Here is a 16,225-nt window from a genome sequence, read left to right on the forward strand (position 1 = left end):
GAGCTTTAAAACCCCCCCCCCCCCCCCCCCAGACGCACGCCCCACACACTTCACCGGGAGAAATAAAACATTGCGGAGTTACGAGGGTGGTCAATGGGGTGTTAAATGCGACGAAATCTCCACTGTGTGTCCTAGCCTCATGCCGTCAGCCCCCTGGAGACTCGTCATCGTTTGTCATCCTGCAGGATAGAGCTGCAGTATCTGCAGGCTGGTAAATGCACGCTCTGTGTTCAAAGAAAACACTCCCTACGTTAAACCAAAGCTCTCTAACCAACACTGACCGGGCGGTGACTGCAGAGGGAAATAAAAAGGCCATTATTTTTATTTTCTTTGTTATTTCTAGGTTGAGATTTGTTAGTTAAATGTCCATGGAGAGTTTTGTTGACTACCTCCTTGTGGAATCCGTGTACACAGGATGTGGTTTCATTCATTCACTAAAGCAGCGAGTGTGTGTGACTGGCATTGATAAGAATCATGAATTTCTTTTCTACTCATTTTGTTCATGTCTGCTCATGTATCGCTGCCTTAAAAATGCAAATCGAGGACGTCCTCACAGGATCCCAGTGTTTGTCTGAGCTCAGCGCTCGTCGGCTGTGGTTCTGTCTCTGTCTCTCGTCTCGAAGCGAAGTGAAGCTGTACAAGGAAAGACATTCAGTATCTTTTGGATCTACAGAAAGCCAAGGGGTTCCACCCTGGTAGAAGCGGTAACTGTGCCTGCCTTATAGCAAGAAGTCTTTGGTTGCAAGACTTTTCTCTGTTTCCTTCCTCAGTCCAAAAACCTACACTGTACGACTGCTGTGATTGGCTCTCCGGCCCCGTGTGTTCAGCAGAAAATAAAAGCTGAATATTGAGTAGAAACTTTTGTCTCCTAAAGGTGTCTGCAGTCTGTTTATATGGAATTGATCTGCTATGCTTGCTCTCGGATGAAAACAATATAAGATTTTGTTTTTGTACCTCAAAGGAACAGATCCCATTTTCCCGTTAGAATCTTCATATTTCTCTCACGGTGCACATTTGCCAGCCTCCTTTTTTTGATAAAGAAGTGCGATGCCGTATTGGATTTCAGTAGTCCACGAGGAGTTGAACAGTGAAAACAAAGTCTCAGGACGTTCCTCAAATAAAACGAGTTTCTTTGAACTGTGAAAAACCCAAGCGTGTGACTGAACTCCTAACGCTGCTGTTGGAAACTCAGCGGAAGTAATAATGGAACTATAGAGAATAGTCGAGGTCAGAAATATGCAAAGGTCTAATGTACAAGTGTAGCGTTTCTGCAGAGCTTCCTGTCAGAAACTGCCGGCCTTTGGTTGAAAACATGTTGATTTGGGATTTAGCAACATCTAGTGGTTAATTTTGTGGGGTTGAGTTTCAAATGGCTATTCATGTTCAAACATTAACAAAAATATAAGGTAGAACATCTGCTTTTGATGTGAATAAACTTTTGTGTACATTCAGTGTTGTATTTATCTTATCTTTATTGACCTTCTGTCGATCGAAATATCACAGCAAAATAATAGTTTTTAAGCTAATTTAACCTTTGCTTTTAAATTGTGAGTCAACAGTTAACAAAATCTTCCTGTTTGACATTCGTGCATCTCCAGGTTGTAGCTGGAGCCTCAGTCAGAGGATTTCATCTGGCTCCCTCCCTCTCTGTCAGTCGTCTCCACAGAGTCCTATTATTTTTTCTTGTCACCTCTCTGTCCATTCTCTCTCCCAGGGGGTTAAATTAAACCAACCTGACTCCACCTCAGCGGCTCTGTCATAATTGGGCTGGTGTTAGATTTGAAGGCACACTTAACCCGGAGCTGTTCCAATTTGTCTGCGTGAAAACGATTGATTTATTTTTCGACAATATTTGTTTCCAAAAATAACAAGCAACTGAGGCAAAAATGAAGTGGAATATAATGTTGCTTCTCTGACAGAGGGAGCAGTTTTTATTCTGACAGGTTTAGATTGTAATTCAAGAAAACGAAACTGGGAGTAAAGAAAAATACACCGTGTCCAGATGAATTATTGTTTGTATCAGACTGAATGAGCTAAATGACACTAAATCACCAGCAGATGCTCATAACAGCATCAACACTTGAAGTGGAAGTCTTTATGTATAATTGCTTATATTTGACGTTGATAAAACTGTGGCCCGGGGGCTGGACACAGCTCACTAGCTCTCATCTGGTGGTCCCTCTTTTTTTTTTCTTTTTTTTTTTACCAAAAACAGTAAATTAAAGAGACAATTATTTGTCTTTTGTCCTGCATTGGCTATGGTTCAAGTTGAACGATACAAGGAACAAACTCTGCCTTAAGGAAGTCATGATATATTTAATTAATTGAATTAATTTTTGAATGTACAGACTGTAAAAGTAAGGGATATTTTGCAATACTTTTTTGTATATGTTGGAACTGAGAAGTTTTTTTTTTTACACTAAATACCAGTTTTCTCAGATGACCACCTTCAATGTAAAGGGTGTGTGTGTGTGTGTGTGTGTGTGATGTTAGCTTGATATTATCCATGAATTTCTGCTCAAATACTTCTGAACCCAACAATCTACATTTAAACTCCTGGGCCACACCTTAAAGTCAGTCCCATCTTTTGAAAAACTTTTTATTTTGATTAAATCTGCAAGTTTTTTTTTGTGATTTTCATTTTTGTGCAGGGCCTAAAAAAACTCAACAGAAACACTAAAAGGCATGGACTGATGATGTAGCCTGCAGGCAAATGTTTGGCATTTTTCTCGTAGCTTAAAAAAGTCCTGTCCTCAGATGAAGAAGTGTTTTTGGTGATGATGAGTCTCACACTGTTCTCCACCGTCGTCTTTCTTTCTCGACTGTGTCGTCTTTCTCTCTCTGTCAAACAGGCGTTCATTCTTTCCCCAGAACAGTTGTTTTTCTGTTATCTTCCAAGAAACTTTCTTTGCACAAGAGCACAAATACTGGGCTCAGTCTTCAGCAGTGCTCCAGTAAATTTACACCAACTTTGGAGGAGGTTTTCTTTTAACTAGGTTTTCAATTTTTTTTTTTTTTGTATTTTTGTCACGTTTTCTACCGTAGGTCTCTTTTTATGTTTGAGAGAAAGCTCTTATTTATTTCTTGGGAACATTCTTTAAACGTTACCTCACAGACATGTGTTAAACACACTCATAAAAACATATAAACCTAACCATAATCCTTACTCTAACTGCTAACCTTGATAAACTCAGTGACGATTTTCAAAATGTCTCTATTGTCATTCTTTTTTTTAAGACCGTGTCCCCACAAGTATATATACACAAGCTAGGGACACACACACATACACACCATTAGAGTCAAAGCAGGTCCAGACCTATCACACTGTCGTACTGGGAACTGCTCTGGTTTTGTTTTCAAATATCTCTTCTAAGAGTCATCGTCGTGAATCAGGACGGTCTGAGTCATGTGACCAGCAGAGAAGTTATTTTCTAATTGGTTATAATAAAGTATAAAACATCACAGTTGTTATTTTCTAATTGGTTATAATAAAGTTTTTTAAGAATTTTTTTTTACGAGTATAAAACATTACACGTTTGGTGTTGACAGTGAGTCGTTAGTTCAGTCTCTGTGACCTTTACTGGGCAGAAGGTTGTTGTATCTGCAGCAGTTTTTTTTTTTAATTACACTGCTTTCCTTGTCACACTGACCTCTTTCAGTCTGTGTGTGTACATACAGTAAGCTGCTGCAGCTTAGTGTGTGTGTGTGTGTGTGTGTGTGTGTGTGTGCGCTGCTGTCACTGCTGCAGTGCAGTGCACGCAGACAGGAGCAGGGTTTAGCTGTCTCCTGATTTATTCATAATGTGAGTGTACATGTCTGTGTACCAGCAGGAGGCCTGCAAAATACAAAGTGTTTAGGAACTGCAATTTCACTACTGACCAGAAGATGATGCTGGTTATTAAAAAAAAAAAAAAACCAAATCCCTAAAATTATTTCATGTCTTTCTTTTCGATCAGGCAACCAGACAAACTGGTGGTGGTTTGGACACGGAGGAGTCGACGGAAATCCTCGAAGGTTTGTGCAAAAAAACCCAAAAAAAATCATCATCAAGAATAGTGATACATCCTCCTGTGTAATTAAAATCCTCGAAGGTTTGTGCAAAAAAACAAAAAAATCATCATCAAGAATAATGATACATCCTCCCGTGTAATTTATAATTTTCTCCTCTGTCCTGTCTGCGTCTCCTTGTCAGGCCCATGGTTGGCAGCCCGGTATCAAAAACCCCTACAGAGGTGTGGTGGTCTGGCCGGTACCAGAGAACGTTGAGATCACCGTCACTCTTTTTAAGGTGAGTAATTGGAGTATTAGTCGCACCTGTCAATAAAGAGGATAAAAAAAAAGATTTAAGTCACAGTGGAGGAATCCAAGAACAAAAGTTTAAACATGTAAAATCATTCATTTGTGTGGTGCATTTACACAATAGCCTAAAGATCGTACTGTAACAGGCTAACAAGATTTCCGAAGTTTCCAAAACTATATATATCTAAGGAAACTGGAGCTCTGCCTCCTTTTATGCTTGGGGGTGCCCTCTTGTGGTCAGAGATTATATGTAATTTTATTTGCGAAACTATTGAAGTACACGAAACCTATGTGTGTGTGTAGTTTTCTGGCTTCAGTTTTGAGTTTCTAGCCAAAGTATTTACATGTGAAATACCAGTACAGCCGTGACTGTAACCTGCACACGTGTAAAGACAGAGTCTGTCGTCGTTCCTGCTTCTCGTTACTTAAACTTCCTGAGCTCCTCTGCTGACAGGCTGCCTCACAGCTCAGTGTCCTCTTACCTTTCTCTTCAGGTCTTCACCAGGTCTCTGGCTGCTCATTACTCCCTCCTCTGCTTTGAAAAGGAGCGGCAGATCTGTTAACTTTAGATCTAGGTGCAAACTGTCATTGATTAAATATTGTGTCATAAACAAGAATTCCAACCTGAGTAAAAATAGAAAAACCATCAGTAAAACAAGAATTCCAACCTGAGTAAAAACAGAAAAAACAAATTTGTCAGATGACATTTTAGGCCTTTGCTGATGGAGTTCCACACGTTTTTTTCCCCACCCTCTTCTTCTGTGCTCACGTCCACTTCCTGTCCCACAGGAAGTAATAAAAGCTGTGTTTGTTTTGAGAGCGAGAGCAAAGACACCGACTGCTGCATGACTCAGGCAGTTATACTGAGAGGCACAAATCAAATAAACCTTTATGGGACATTCATCTTTGTTTGAATCACTTTGATTTTCTCCACTGAAGCAGAATTGGAGCTGAAGAGAAATCAGAACTGATAATATAATTGTATATATACGTATATAATTTTTAATGCTGTTATAGTTAGACGCTGCCTTGTGTTTACTGTTAATCTGTGATTCTTCTGTTTAATTCTTTCTTCTACAAGTTAACTTTTTTTTTTTTTTGTTTGTTAATCCTGTCACTGCAGGATCCCCACGCAGAGGAGTTTGAAGACAAAGAGTGGACATTTGTCATTGAAAATGTAAGTTCTGAAACTACACTTCGTTTTTCAAGTATTTTCTCACGATTAAATCACTGAGTACAAAAGTCTATATCATTTACATAGGGAAATATCACAGGAAGTCCTTCTTATTGACTTACCACGTCTACCTCTGAAGGAAATAGTTTACTATAGATGTGCATATGCTGCCACCTTGTGGCCATGTTGCGTAATCACATGTTTGAACATCCTTGAACGTCAGCCGGTATGAAGAAGTGGATGACAACCATTATGATTTTTGAAAACATGTCTTTACCACAGAAGCATAACCATTAATTTTTTTTTTTTTTAATTTCAAGTAACATTTCTACGTCCGACCCAAAATAGCACTTTTTGAATTATTTTTCTAATTTATTACTAATAAATGCGTAGGTAGATGTATGAAATGTGAACATGTTTTTACTTATAAGATCATTTATTATTTTTACTGTCAATTCTGATATAATCAGGCTGTAAACACAGAGTTAATAGTATATAACACATGGTATATATGTGTTCTATAAACAGATAAACACAAATATGTTAAAAAAAAGTCAAATATTCCACAAACTCGTCTGTTTTCGTGACAAATATTTTGTGAGTAGTTTGTACTGATTTGAATGATTTTCAGCAAAGACCTCGGGCTCTTTGTTTTAACGAGCTGCCAAACCTCTTGGCAAAACTCCACTTTCTAGGAAGTGCAAGTTTTTACCTGCTAAAAAAAACTGCATGAGAAGCTGAAAAAATATTTACTTTTTTTGTGTTTGTTCACCTTTCGAGGAGGGTGCTTTTTCAGCAAACAGATTCAGTTTCTTTAAGCTCTTCAGTCGATCTGAAACTGACACTCACACAGTTTTTAAAGTGTAAACTTGCAATGTGCATGTGAAGGAGGCAGCAGGCATCATGGGTAATTACCACCGACGGACCTGATCTGAGGCTCCTCCACCTTCTTCAAGAATGTTGATTGAAGAAAAAAAAAAAAAAAAAGACGTCTCAGTAATGGAGACGCTTTGACACTGTCACTTTCTGTAGGCCTGACGCTCAGAGGAGCGGCAGCAGAGGCTGCTCCACATTTTTGTCTTTGATTGGGAGCCGAGAAGACAAGCAGGTCAGCTGGTGTCCTCTGGACGGAGCGTGGGAGAGGGAGAGAGAGACAGAGAGAGAGAGAAAGGCAAGGTGGTGGGCTTTGAGTTTGTCACTGCATACCTGACTAATGACAGGAAGATCAAAGCAGGAGTGGAGAGAGGGAGGGACAGAGAAGGAGGGAGGAAACGGAGAAAGGAGGTGAAGGAGAAGGCAGTGACAGAATGACAACAAGGTTAAAGTTTGACCCGCTGAGATTAGTTGTTTTGATGGTTTATTAGGGCGGCGGTGGATTCATAATTTGAACGTTTTGTTTGTTTAAAGTTTGGAGACAGCGCCCACTAATGTCCAAAATGTTACTGCAAGGTTCTGGACAAAAAAAAAAATCTGAAATTGAACCTTAAAAGTGTTAGAGAAAAAAAAAAAGAATTTTGACTTGCCACAGCTGCATGACCCACAGGAAGGACCCGCCCCCTACTTTGGAACCACTTAACTAGGAAAAGGTGAAATTAACCAAGGCTGACACTGTTTGTTTGAAGCTTTAACAATTTTTTAAACAAGCGTTAGATTTGTGGTTTCAAAACCTTTTCAAGTACACTGTACTTTATACAGTGATTTAGCCTGATCCAGCTGGGGGCGCTGTAAACATCTAAATTTTCTTTTGATTTCACCTTACCCATCAAATTAAATTAAAAATAAAACCCCAGAAGTAACTTTTCACATCTAGATTAAAACACTGCATGTTGAACAAAGGTTTTTTTTTTTTGTTTTGTTTTTTTTTAGATTACTTTATATTCAGTCATTGTGCCAAGTCTATACGTTTAATGCCATGTTACGGTGCATTCCTCTCCTCTATTAAAGACCAAAAACAACCTGTTGAAACATCATTTTACTGCGTGTTTGGTCTTTAACAATTAAGACTCATGATGATTTATGCAGAGCTGTAACTCAGCGCCTGTCAGATTTACCTCTGACTTTACTGCTTCATGTCGACTACAGACCCCAGAGGCTGAGGGTGAGAAGTACATGTGAACATATCTGTCACTGTCAGCCTCTCATACGCTGCATATTTCCTGGTGTAAAGAGCAGCGACAGTGGAGCTGAGTTATGCTTTGAACGTGACGCTGTGTAATAACAAAGACTCCACGAAGTCAAGTGTGCTTGGTAATTAGAAATATCTCTAAACGATTTATTTCTGTCAAAACAGCAGAGCTGCAGGCGTGAGGGGGGAGCATGAGTGGCCACCAGGGGGCAGTCTAACCTAAGCTCTACAAAAACACTTTCTGTTTGCTCCATAATTTGTCAAATGTCACCTGTTTGCCTGTCTTTTCTGTAGTATTTGTATTTGTTTGTGCATTGATAGGATCATGCAGTAATACTCAAATATTCAATACTTTATTTTCACTCTCTCTCTGTGTGTGTGTGCGTGAGCACGACGCCCAAACTCCCAGCGCTCCCCTCATTCCTTAGCACCCTTCAGGTATCTAAGCTAATAAAAGTCAGAAGAGATGAATGAATGCAGCAGTGAGGAGATGGAGGAGGGAAGGGGGGGAGAGGGGGGAGGAGAGGAGAGGTGAGCTCTCCTGACCCCTCATCAGACGGCGGAGGAGAAAGGGGAAGAATACGCCATTGTGCCCGAGCGCAGGAGATGATGAAATTCAAGATCCCGGCGCTGTGGCTTCGTCTTAATCTGGGGGCCCAACCTCGTGCTAGGGCTAATCCCTCCCCGTCGAATTACTGGCCCTGGATAGATTGTATTTTGTCATTGAAAACGGCAGTGTCAAACACTACCTTTTTTTTTTTTTTTCTCCCCTCTATTTGTTCGACTGCCAGGGCAAATCGCATAATCAAAAGATGGCGAGAAAAGAGAGAGAAAGTGACAGAGTGGGAGAGCTGGCCGCCTGCAAATGGCTCGGTGGTAATATCTCTAAATTGCACGCTACCCTCGCCTTTCACCCTTCTTCACGTAGGTGCATATATTATCAAAAAAAAGGTGGATAAATTGACGGTGAAAAGATTGTACGGCTGCATTGGAAGGCACTGAGCCTACAGGTTCTTTAGAGAGTGTGTGTGTGTGTGTGTGTGTGTGTGTGTTAATGTGTGTATCCTCGCTCTCTGTGTTTGCATATCCACCAAAGCTGGAGATGGTAGACCAACTTCCCACATCTCCAAAGCTTTTTTTTTTTTTTGGCAGGAGGATTTGAATAACACACAGCCATATACACAAGACACACTGTTGTATTTAAAGTGAGAAGCTCTTATGCCTGAATACGTTGCATATACAGTGACACACACACACACACACTCCTTCACACCCACTCACCCCCTGCCTACTCCTCTCTCCCCCCTCCTCTTCCTCGTCCTTCACGTTTCTCTTCTTCCAGCTCGTACTTCACCTTTTTTTTCCTCCTCTTCCACATTATATCAATGTCACTCAGCAAAGAAGGGATTTCCACGGCTCATGCTGTTTGACAGTCTGTCTCCTGTTGTTGCCACACTTTGAATATCGATTAAAAAAAACAGCCATTTTAACCACTCGGTTTGTTTTCTTTTTACCTGACATGACATTTTTTTTATATCAATATTTTGCTGTTGAATAAGGTAAAAAAAAAAACAAAACAAACAAAAAAACAGACGGACACTGAGAAGATCTGCTTCAAGTCTTCTTTAACGACTGGTTAACGAACATTTCCGGCAGAGACTTTGTGGACACGATTATTGTCGTCGACTCATTCACGGTTTAAAATTCCGCCGAACTTTTTATGTTTGAAGAGTAACTCCCACAATAAGTATGTGTATATATATATATATACATACATACATATATATATGTATGTATGTATATATATGTATGTATGTGTATATATATGTAAGTATCTATATATGTATATATATGTATATATATGTATGTATATATATGTATGTATGTGTATATATATGTAAGTATCTATATATGTATATATATGTATATATATGTATGTATATATATGTATGTATGTGTATATATATGTAAGTATCTATATATGTATATATATGTATATATATGTATGTATATATATATATATATATATATATTTTTTTTTTTTTTCTTTCGCTCTCTGTGGTGTGTTGTCCTGTCCACTGTGGACCAGATCCAACTCCATTAGGGCCATTTCCACACCATGTGCCTCCTCTTACACTTAGACACAGTCGTGAAGTCTCACAGTGTCACAAACACACACACACATATAAACACACAAAACACACAACTTCTTCCCGCTCATACGAACACGACCCCACCCACATCTGGTACCTTCACACAGAGACACACAAACACAGCAGCTCTTAAGTATGGTGCTCACCGCTGCAGTCTGTCTACAGCGCCCCCCGCCCACCCCTGTGTGAAACACATTACGTAGGCCAGTGGCTTGTGAGCGCTGACTGGGCCTCGGGGAAGCAAAAGACAATTATTTCGGCTGCGGGCCGTTCACGCAAAGGTGACAAAAGCTGGTATGAAGTATGAAATCCCAAAAGTTTCCCACCGCGCCAAGGCCGACAAATTGGGATTAATTTGCGCTCGTGCGCTCGCACTTGTCTCTGAAGTTTTCACCTTTGCTCATTTACCATCTCTTCGTTTGTTTGTTTTTTCAGATCTCACATGGTTTATGAGAGAACGTTAGCGTGTTTTTATTAACTGAGCGCATGGATATTATATTATACATGAGAATATATATGTACATGTAAATATATACATATATATTTATAAATAATATATACTATTGTACATATATTTATATGTTGTGTTGGCGTGTGTGTGTGTGTGTGTGTGTGTGTGTGATGGTGTGAGGCCTCCTAGTACGGGATCATACATTCACAGCTTTCAAATTAATTTAATCTAATTAATGGCCCCGAGGAGAGGCAACAGATGCTGCTGATTACCCCCCCTCACGCCTGGACCCCTCCCAACGTGGGCACACTATGCCTTGCACATGGCTAATTGCTCAGTGTAGGCACAACAGCGACTCGTTATTATTATTACAACTGTAAACGCTGCCATTTATTTTCAGACGGCTGCCAACGTGGGACACTCACTGCTCTGTCTGTCTGTCTGTCTGTCTGTCTGTCTGTCTGTGAGCTCATGGTGGTGTTTGTGAGACAGTTTGTCGGGTGAATGTGTGTGTGTGTGTGTGTGTGTTATAGGTGGCAGCAGAGGCCGGGTGGTCCCTCCTGTCGCCCTAATAGGCTTTACCGGCCCCTAATCCACACCACACCACCCCGTCACATGGCAGGTCTGCTGACTTACTGCCTCCGCCGTCATGAGGCCTTGGTGTCACTGCGTTTCATCGCAGGTGTCGCACTTTTGAGTTGAATTTATTATTATCATTATATTTTATAAAGAGTTTGTGAGAGGAACAGGAAAGTGACTACGTTCAGTGGTCATTTTGACATTTACTAAGTTTTTCTTTGTTAATTCTTTTATTTTATTTACATTATAGTAGTGATGTCCGATATTAACCTTTTGCCGATATCCGATATGCCGATATTGTCCAAACACTTAATTTCCAATTCCGATATCAACTGATACCAACACATACTATTATGGCCTGGTATTATTTATTTATTTATTTATCTGTTCAAACCACGGTACGAGCTGCTGGCACCAGCATTCTGCATATAACTATTATGATTATTAAAATAGATTGATAGAATGAGCTGCAGTGCTGCCATCTAGTGGTTTTCACCAGTCATTTTTCTCCAGAAATATTTTTTGGACACACATCATTTTATCAACTGATACCAACACATACTATTATGGCCTGGTATTATTTATTTATTTATTTATCTGTTCAAACCACGGTACGAGCTGCTGGCACCAGCATTCTGCATATAATTATTATGATTATTAAAATAGATTGATAGAATGAGCTGCAGTGCTGCCATCTAGTGGTTTTCACCAGTCGTTTTTCTCCAGAAATATTTTTCGGACGCATCATTTAACCAAATCCAGGCATTGCGTTTTCATTTTCGGAGAAAAAACCTATTCTTTCAGATATAACATAATTTTGCTAATATCAGTCCGACATTCCTAATTTTTAGCGTTCAAAAAATTACCCTTGAAATGACAGATGTTCACGACATCTAAGGAAATCCCTACGTCATCACTTTGGTCTAAACATTCACCCTCTGCTCCGTGTGTCTTTGACCGACATCATATCTTCAATCTTTCAGTGCGTCGTTCTGTCTATCAAACATGCAAACAAACAGGCCGTTAATTAATCTAATTACACTGCTGCCCCTGATGAGTTGGGGCTTCGCCTCCCTGCTTATGTCATCACTTTCTCTTTTGTCAGGTTCCGTTCTTGTTAACTTTCAGCACCGTCCTCACGTTGTTGTACGTTTTTACTTTGTCTACAGTCTCTGTGTTAGCCACCGGCGACTGTGTGTTGGTGTGTAGTGAGTGCGTCTTGTCCCACTGGTCTGGGTTGTGACCTCGGCTTTCATCTCCTCAGTCTGAGGCTCCTGCTCCCGCTGAGCTCTGCTTCAGGCCAACAACGCAGCAGATGTCACCAGACGCTAGAGAAACACACACACACACACGAGTACACATACAAAATATAAACCCAGTGTCATCTGGACCAGTGATGTCACTCAGTATTTACAGCCAAAATATACAGTAAACTCATACTTGACCAGATTTAGATTAAAGCTCTTTTATTTTATTCGTCTTCTTCGTTTGTCTGCTTTAACATCTACTCCTCGTGGACCATCACGGTCACCACGCCCTCTGGTATCACATCATCTCTGAAGTTATTTTCTCTCTCACCCCCTCCATCCCCCTCCCTCCCCCCCGCCCTCACCCTGTCACCTGCTCGTCTGGTCTGAATTCTCCGTTCGTGGGTGTTGTTTTTGTTTCTGTTGTTGCTCCAGAGATCAGGTCAGGTATAATTGAAGCACCGTGGGACCAAGGCAGTTTGTTATCAGTCAGTTATCTGTGTCTCTGGGTTATTTATTTTGTTTCTTCACGACTTAAGATGGCTGCCGCCGATGGAGACAACAGAGGCCCATTAAATCCCCGTATTTACCCATAAGCCTGACCCGACGAGGCCTGCGTGGGCCCGGTTGCTTTCTTAGTGTGGATGATGATGATGGAGGCGTGATGTGATGTGATGAACTTGGGTTAAACTCCTGCATGGGTTTGTGTGTGTGTGAAGTGACTGGTTTGACACTATCTCATCAGACAAATTTCTGTGTGAAAGAATTGTGTTTTTTGTGAACCAATACACACCGCTTAACTGAGGCCTTTGTTCTACTATGTGGCAGTGAATAGCGTCTGCTGATGTGCTCTGATGCCACTGCTAAGCTGCTCACTGACAGTTGTACCGATCCCAGATGTGTCTCTGTCTCTGTTTTGGACACAGATCTAGAGACACTGGTGTTGAGAAGACGGTGGAGAAGGTTACACTCCCACAGGGGGGGAAATATAGTCTGACAAATTTAGACACATGGTCTGTTCAGCTAAGGTGTAATGGTGGCAGATGACACATGGTCTGTTCAGCTAAGGTGTAATGGTTGCAGATGATGATAGAGCAGCGGTGCCCAAGGTTTTTTTTTTTTTTTTGTACCAGGGACCGATCGGTCGGTACCAGCAGTTACTGCAGACCAGTACTACATTGTTGAAGGATCATCGGTTGTTCAAAATAAATCATCTTTTAGAATTTATTCTGTTTGTATCAGAGTCTGAATGACCTGTTGTTGTTTTGAAACATTGACAGATTGTATTTGAATGAAAAAAGTAAAAGGGATAAAAATGGATTCTTTTTGAAATGAAGTAAATTAGTAAAAAAAATGTCCAACTTCGGCCCGGTTTCTTTTAGTTGGTATTTTTGTTTTCTCACAACATAACAACATCATTGTCACCGTTTTCTTCTCTTGGGCTGAGAGGCCATCCTGAGATAAAGCTTGCTTAGAGCGCCCTCTGTTGCTTCACTAGAAAACATCTTCAGACCTCTGCACTTGGGTTTTTATCTCTGAACGTTTGACTTTCTTCTCTAATGTTGAACAGACACCTTGAAAGGAAGATAAAGTAAAATGATCAGCCCTTAAACTCAGACGCTACAGTAAAGTGGTTCCAGTGACAAAACTTTCAACGTTTGTTGACGACACATTGACTTGTGTATAAATGCACATAAACAGAATGCACATCCACAGAATTAGGGAAGGTTTTTGTTCTTTCGGTGAAGAAAGGACTTTGAAAGAACAAGCACTCACCCATGCACACACACCCACACACACACACCCACACACACACAGAGGCGAACTCTCATACTAAGACACACCAGCTCCTTATCCAATCCCTCCACTAATTCCCCCTTGGTAGAAGGTGCTCATTGTTTCTCTTTCATTCTAATCTCTCCTCTTCTTTTTTTTTTTTTAAAATCCATATTAGATTCTCTTTGAGTTGGCCACAATCAGAGGCACTGGAGCAGAGCATCGCCCTGCTAATGCTCTTTGTCTCCCCAGATTTGTCACTTAGCATGGAGAGTACACCTTTGTCATGGAGCAGGCTGGGAGAGAGGCAGACTCTCACTCCAGGCAATTGTTTCTTGTCACAGGCCATCTTAACCCCCTCCATTCTCCCTGAAGCAAATCAGCTTTGCTCTGGATTAGAGCCCTATCATAGCCCTGTCAGATCTCAGCAGCCTTTCTTAAATGGCTAAAACAAACAGATCCTCAAAATGAGAAGCGTCTGAATATTCCGCTCCACAATACATGTTGCCTTTACCTGGAAATGTTAATTCGATGCCCCTGACACACGTTGACCCCCGTTCTCAGTAATTATCCGGACGCTACACAGAAAGCTGACATTGGTTCAGGATACGGTGGCGTGTCTTTGTGGTGTTGAGTCTTAGGAAGTTCTTTAAAACCAGGAGGGTCAGCTGAACCAGTTCCATTTGGAGTCAGTTAACCTCTGCACTTTTGAAATTAGTTACAACACCTGGTGTATCACCCCACAACAGCAGAAGACCAGGCAGGAAAAACAAAGCACAAGGAAGAGGAACTCTAGAACCAGAGTCAAGATTCTCATCCGTGGAGAAACATCAAAGTCAAACCTCTCTCTCCAGCCTGATCAAAGATCGGTCTCTGACCACCGTGTTGTTGTTTGAATGTCTTTCTTTGCCACGTTAAGGAGCGTTATCTGACGTTGTCATCCGTGAACGCGTGACCAGAATGTTCTCTCACTTCTAGAACCTCTTCAACACTCGTTTCTTCTAGAAACGTCTTCAATCCCAACACTTTTGACGCCGTCTACTAGTTCTCCTTCTGACCTTATATAATGTTGTCCTTTCATTCTTTCAATCTAATGAGAATTTAATGAATGACTTTCATTCTTTAATTCTAATGAGAATTTATGAAGTGTTTTTAGTTGTGCATTTGTGTGCACTCGCAAAAATGACTTACCACAGGCTGCATCTGATTGGCTGACAGAGGTGAACCAATGAGAAGAAAAGATCAATTCTATCACTGTACCGGCCCCAATGAGAAGAAAAGATCAATTCTATCGCTGTTTGTTTTTCTTCTGTTTTTTTTTGGTAGTAGATGCTGATTGGCCCCCTGTAAGGCACGCTGGCGACCCCAGACTCTAAACATAACACAACGCTGATGAAACCATGAAACCCTCCACCTTTGAATCAAATCCTTACAGCGATTCTTCAACCATCTCTGCCCTTGAGCTGCTGTGTTTAAAGCAGCCAGAAGTCAAATGTTTCCCTGCTTTTAAAATAGACGCCGTCAGACAGATGTTGTTGGCAACATTTCACTTCTGCTGCGTCTGCAAAGTTTTTCTGCTGCAGATGTATGTCCTTGAAGCAGAGTGTGTGTCAAATGTAATTTTTTATGACTTTCAAATATGTCCGACTCTTTACACACACGCACGCAGTTTTTTGCAGCGATGGCTGCCACCAGGTTGAATCTGCGTCCTGATATCTGTGCTCCGGCTGCGTGCAGGGAGTAATCAATCCCAGATAGAGGAGCACGACGCCGCGGCTCGGCGCTTGTGAGCGCGTCGCGATGTTATTGGCCATTTTTAGACCTTAACGATGTCCAGAGATGGTGAAATAGCTGTAAAAGTGATGAGCAGGCACTTCACAGACCGGGAATGAACTCTCCCTATAATCCCATGAGCCTATCTCCCTCTCTCTCCCTCTCTCTCCCTCTCTCTCTTCTCCCTGTTTCTCCTGCCCCCCCATCGTTTTCCCATTACCCCTCTCTCTCTCTCTCTCTCTCTCTCGTCCTCTCGTCTTTTTCCAATTTTTCTCCCTTCCTGACATCTCTTTGCTGTCCACCTCTCTGTCTTTCACTCCTGCCGTCTCCATCCATCCCTCCCTCTCTCTCTCTCTCTCTCTCGCCACTCTCCCCCCTCCTGACCACCTCCTTCTTTTCAAACCCTCCCCTCATGTCCCTTTCTCTTTCTCCGGCAGAAGTGCAGTGCAAGGGCTTTTGCCTGCTGGTAATTTATTTTCCCATTAGCCCTCTCTCTGAAGTGCATGCTCTGGGTCTGAGTGTGTGTGTCTCTATATATATGTGTGTGTCAGCGGCAGGGGCACTAAGGGCCACCCAAAAGAAAGATTGGTAGAGTTGAAGAGAAGAGGGCACCCTGGACAAGTGGATAAGAGGAGGGAGGGGGGAGGA

The 16,225-nt window shown here is 41.3% G+C and overlaps 1 protein-coding gene across 1 annotated transcript in view; it reads left to right on the forward strand.

Annotated features, from left to right (window-relative positions):
* Positions 1–16,225, forward strand: part of LOC103386940 (EH domain-binding protein 1) — a 122,140-nt gene that overhangs the window by 13,718 nt on the left and 92,197 nt on the right. The window contains exons 3-5 of the mRNA XM_025060929.1: positions 3,957–4,014; positions 4,193–4,288; positions 5,423–5,476. Coding sequence (XP_024916697.1) covers positions 3,957–4,014; positions 4,193–4,288; positions 5,423–5,476 — 208 coding nt within the window. The remainder of the gene's footprint in view (positions 1–3,956; positions 4,015–4,192; positions 4,289–5,422; positions 5,477–16,225) is intronic.

This window comes from Cynoglossus semilaevis, chromosome 12, assembly GCF_000523025.1.
Source record: "Cynoglossus semilaevis isolate Cse_v1.0 chromosome 12, Cse_v1.0, whole genome shotgun sequence".
Taxonomy (NCBI): domain Eukaryota; kingdom Metazoa; phylum Chordata; class Actinopteri; order Pleuronectiformes; family Cynoglossidae; genus Cynoglossus; species Cynoglossus semilaevis.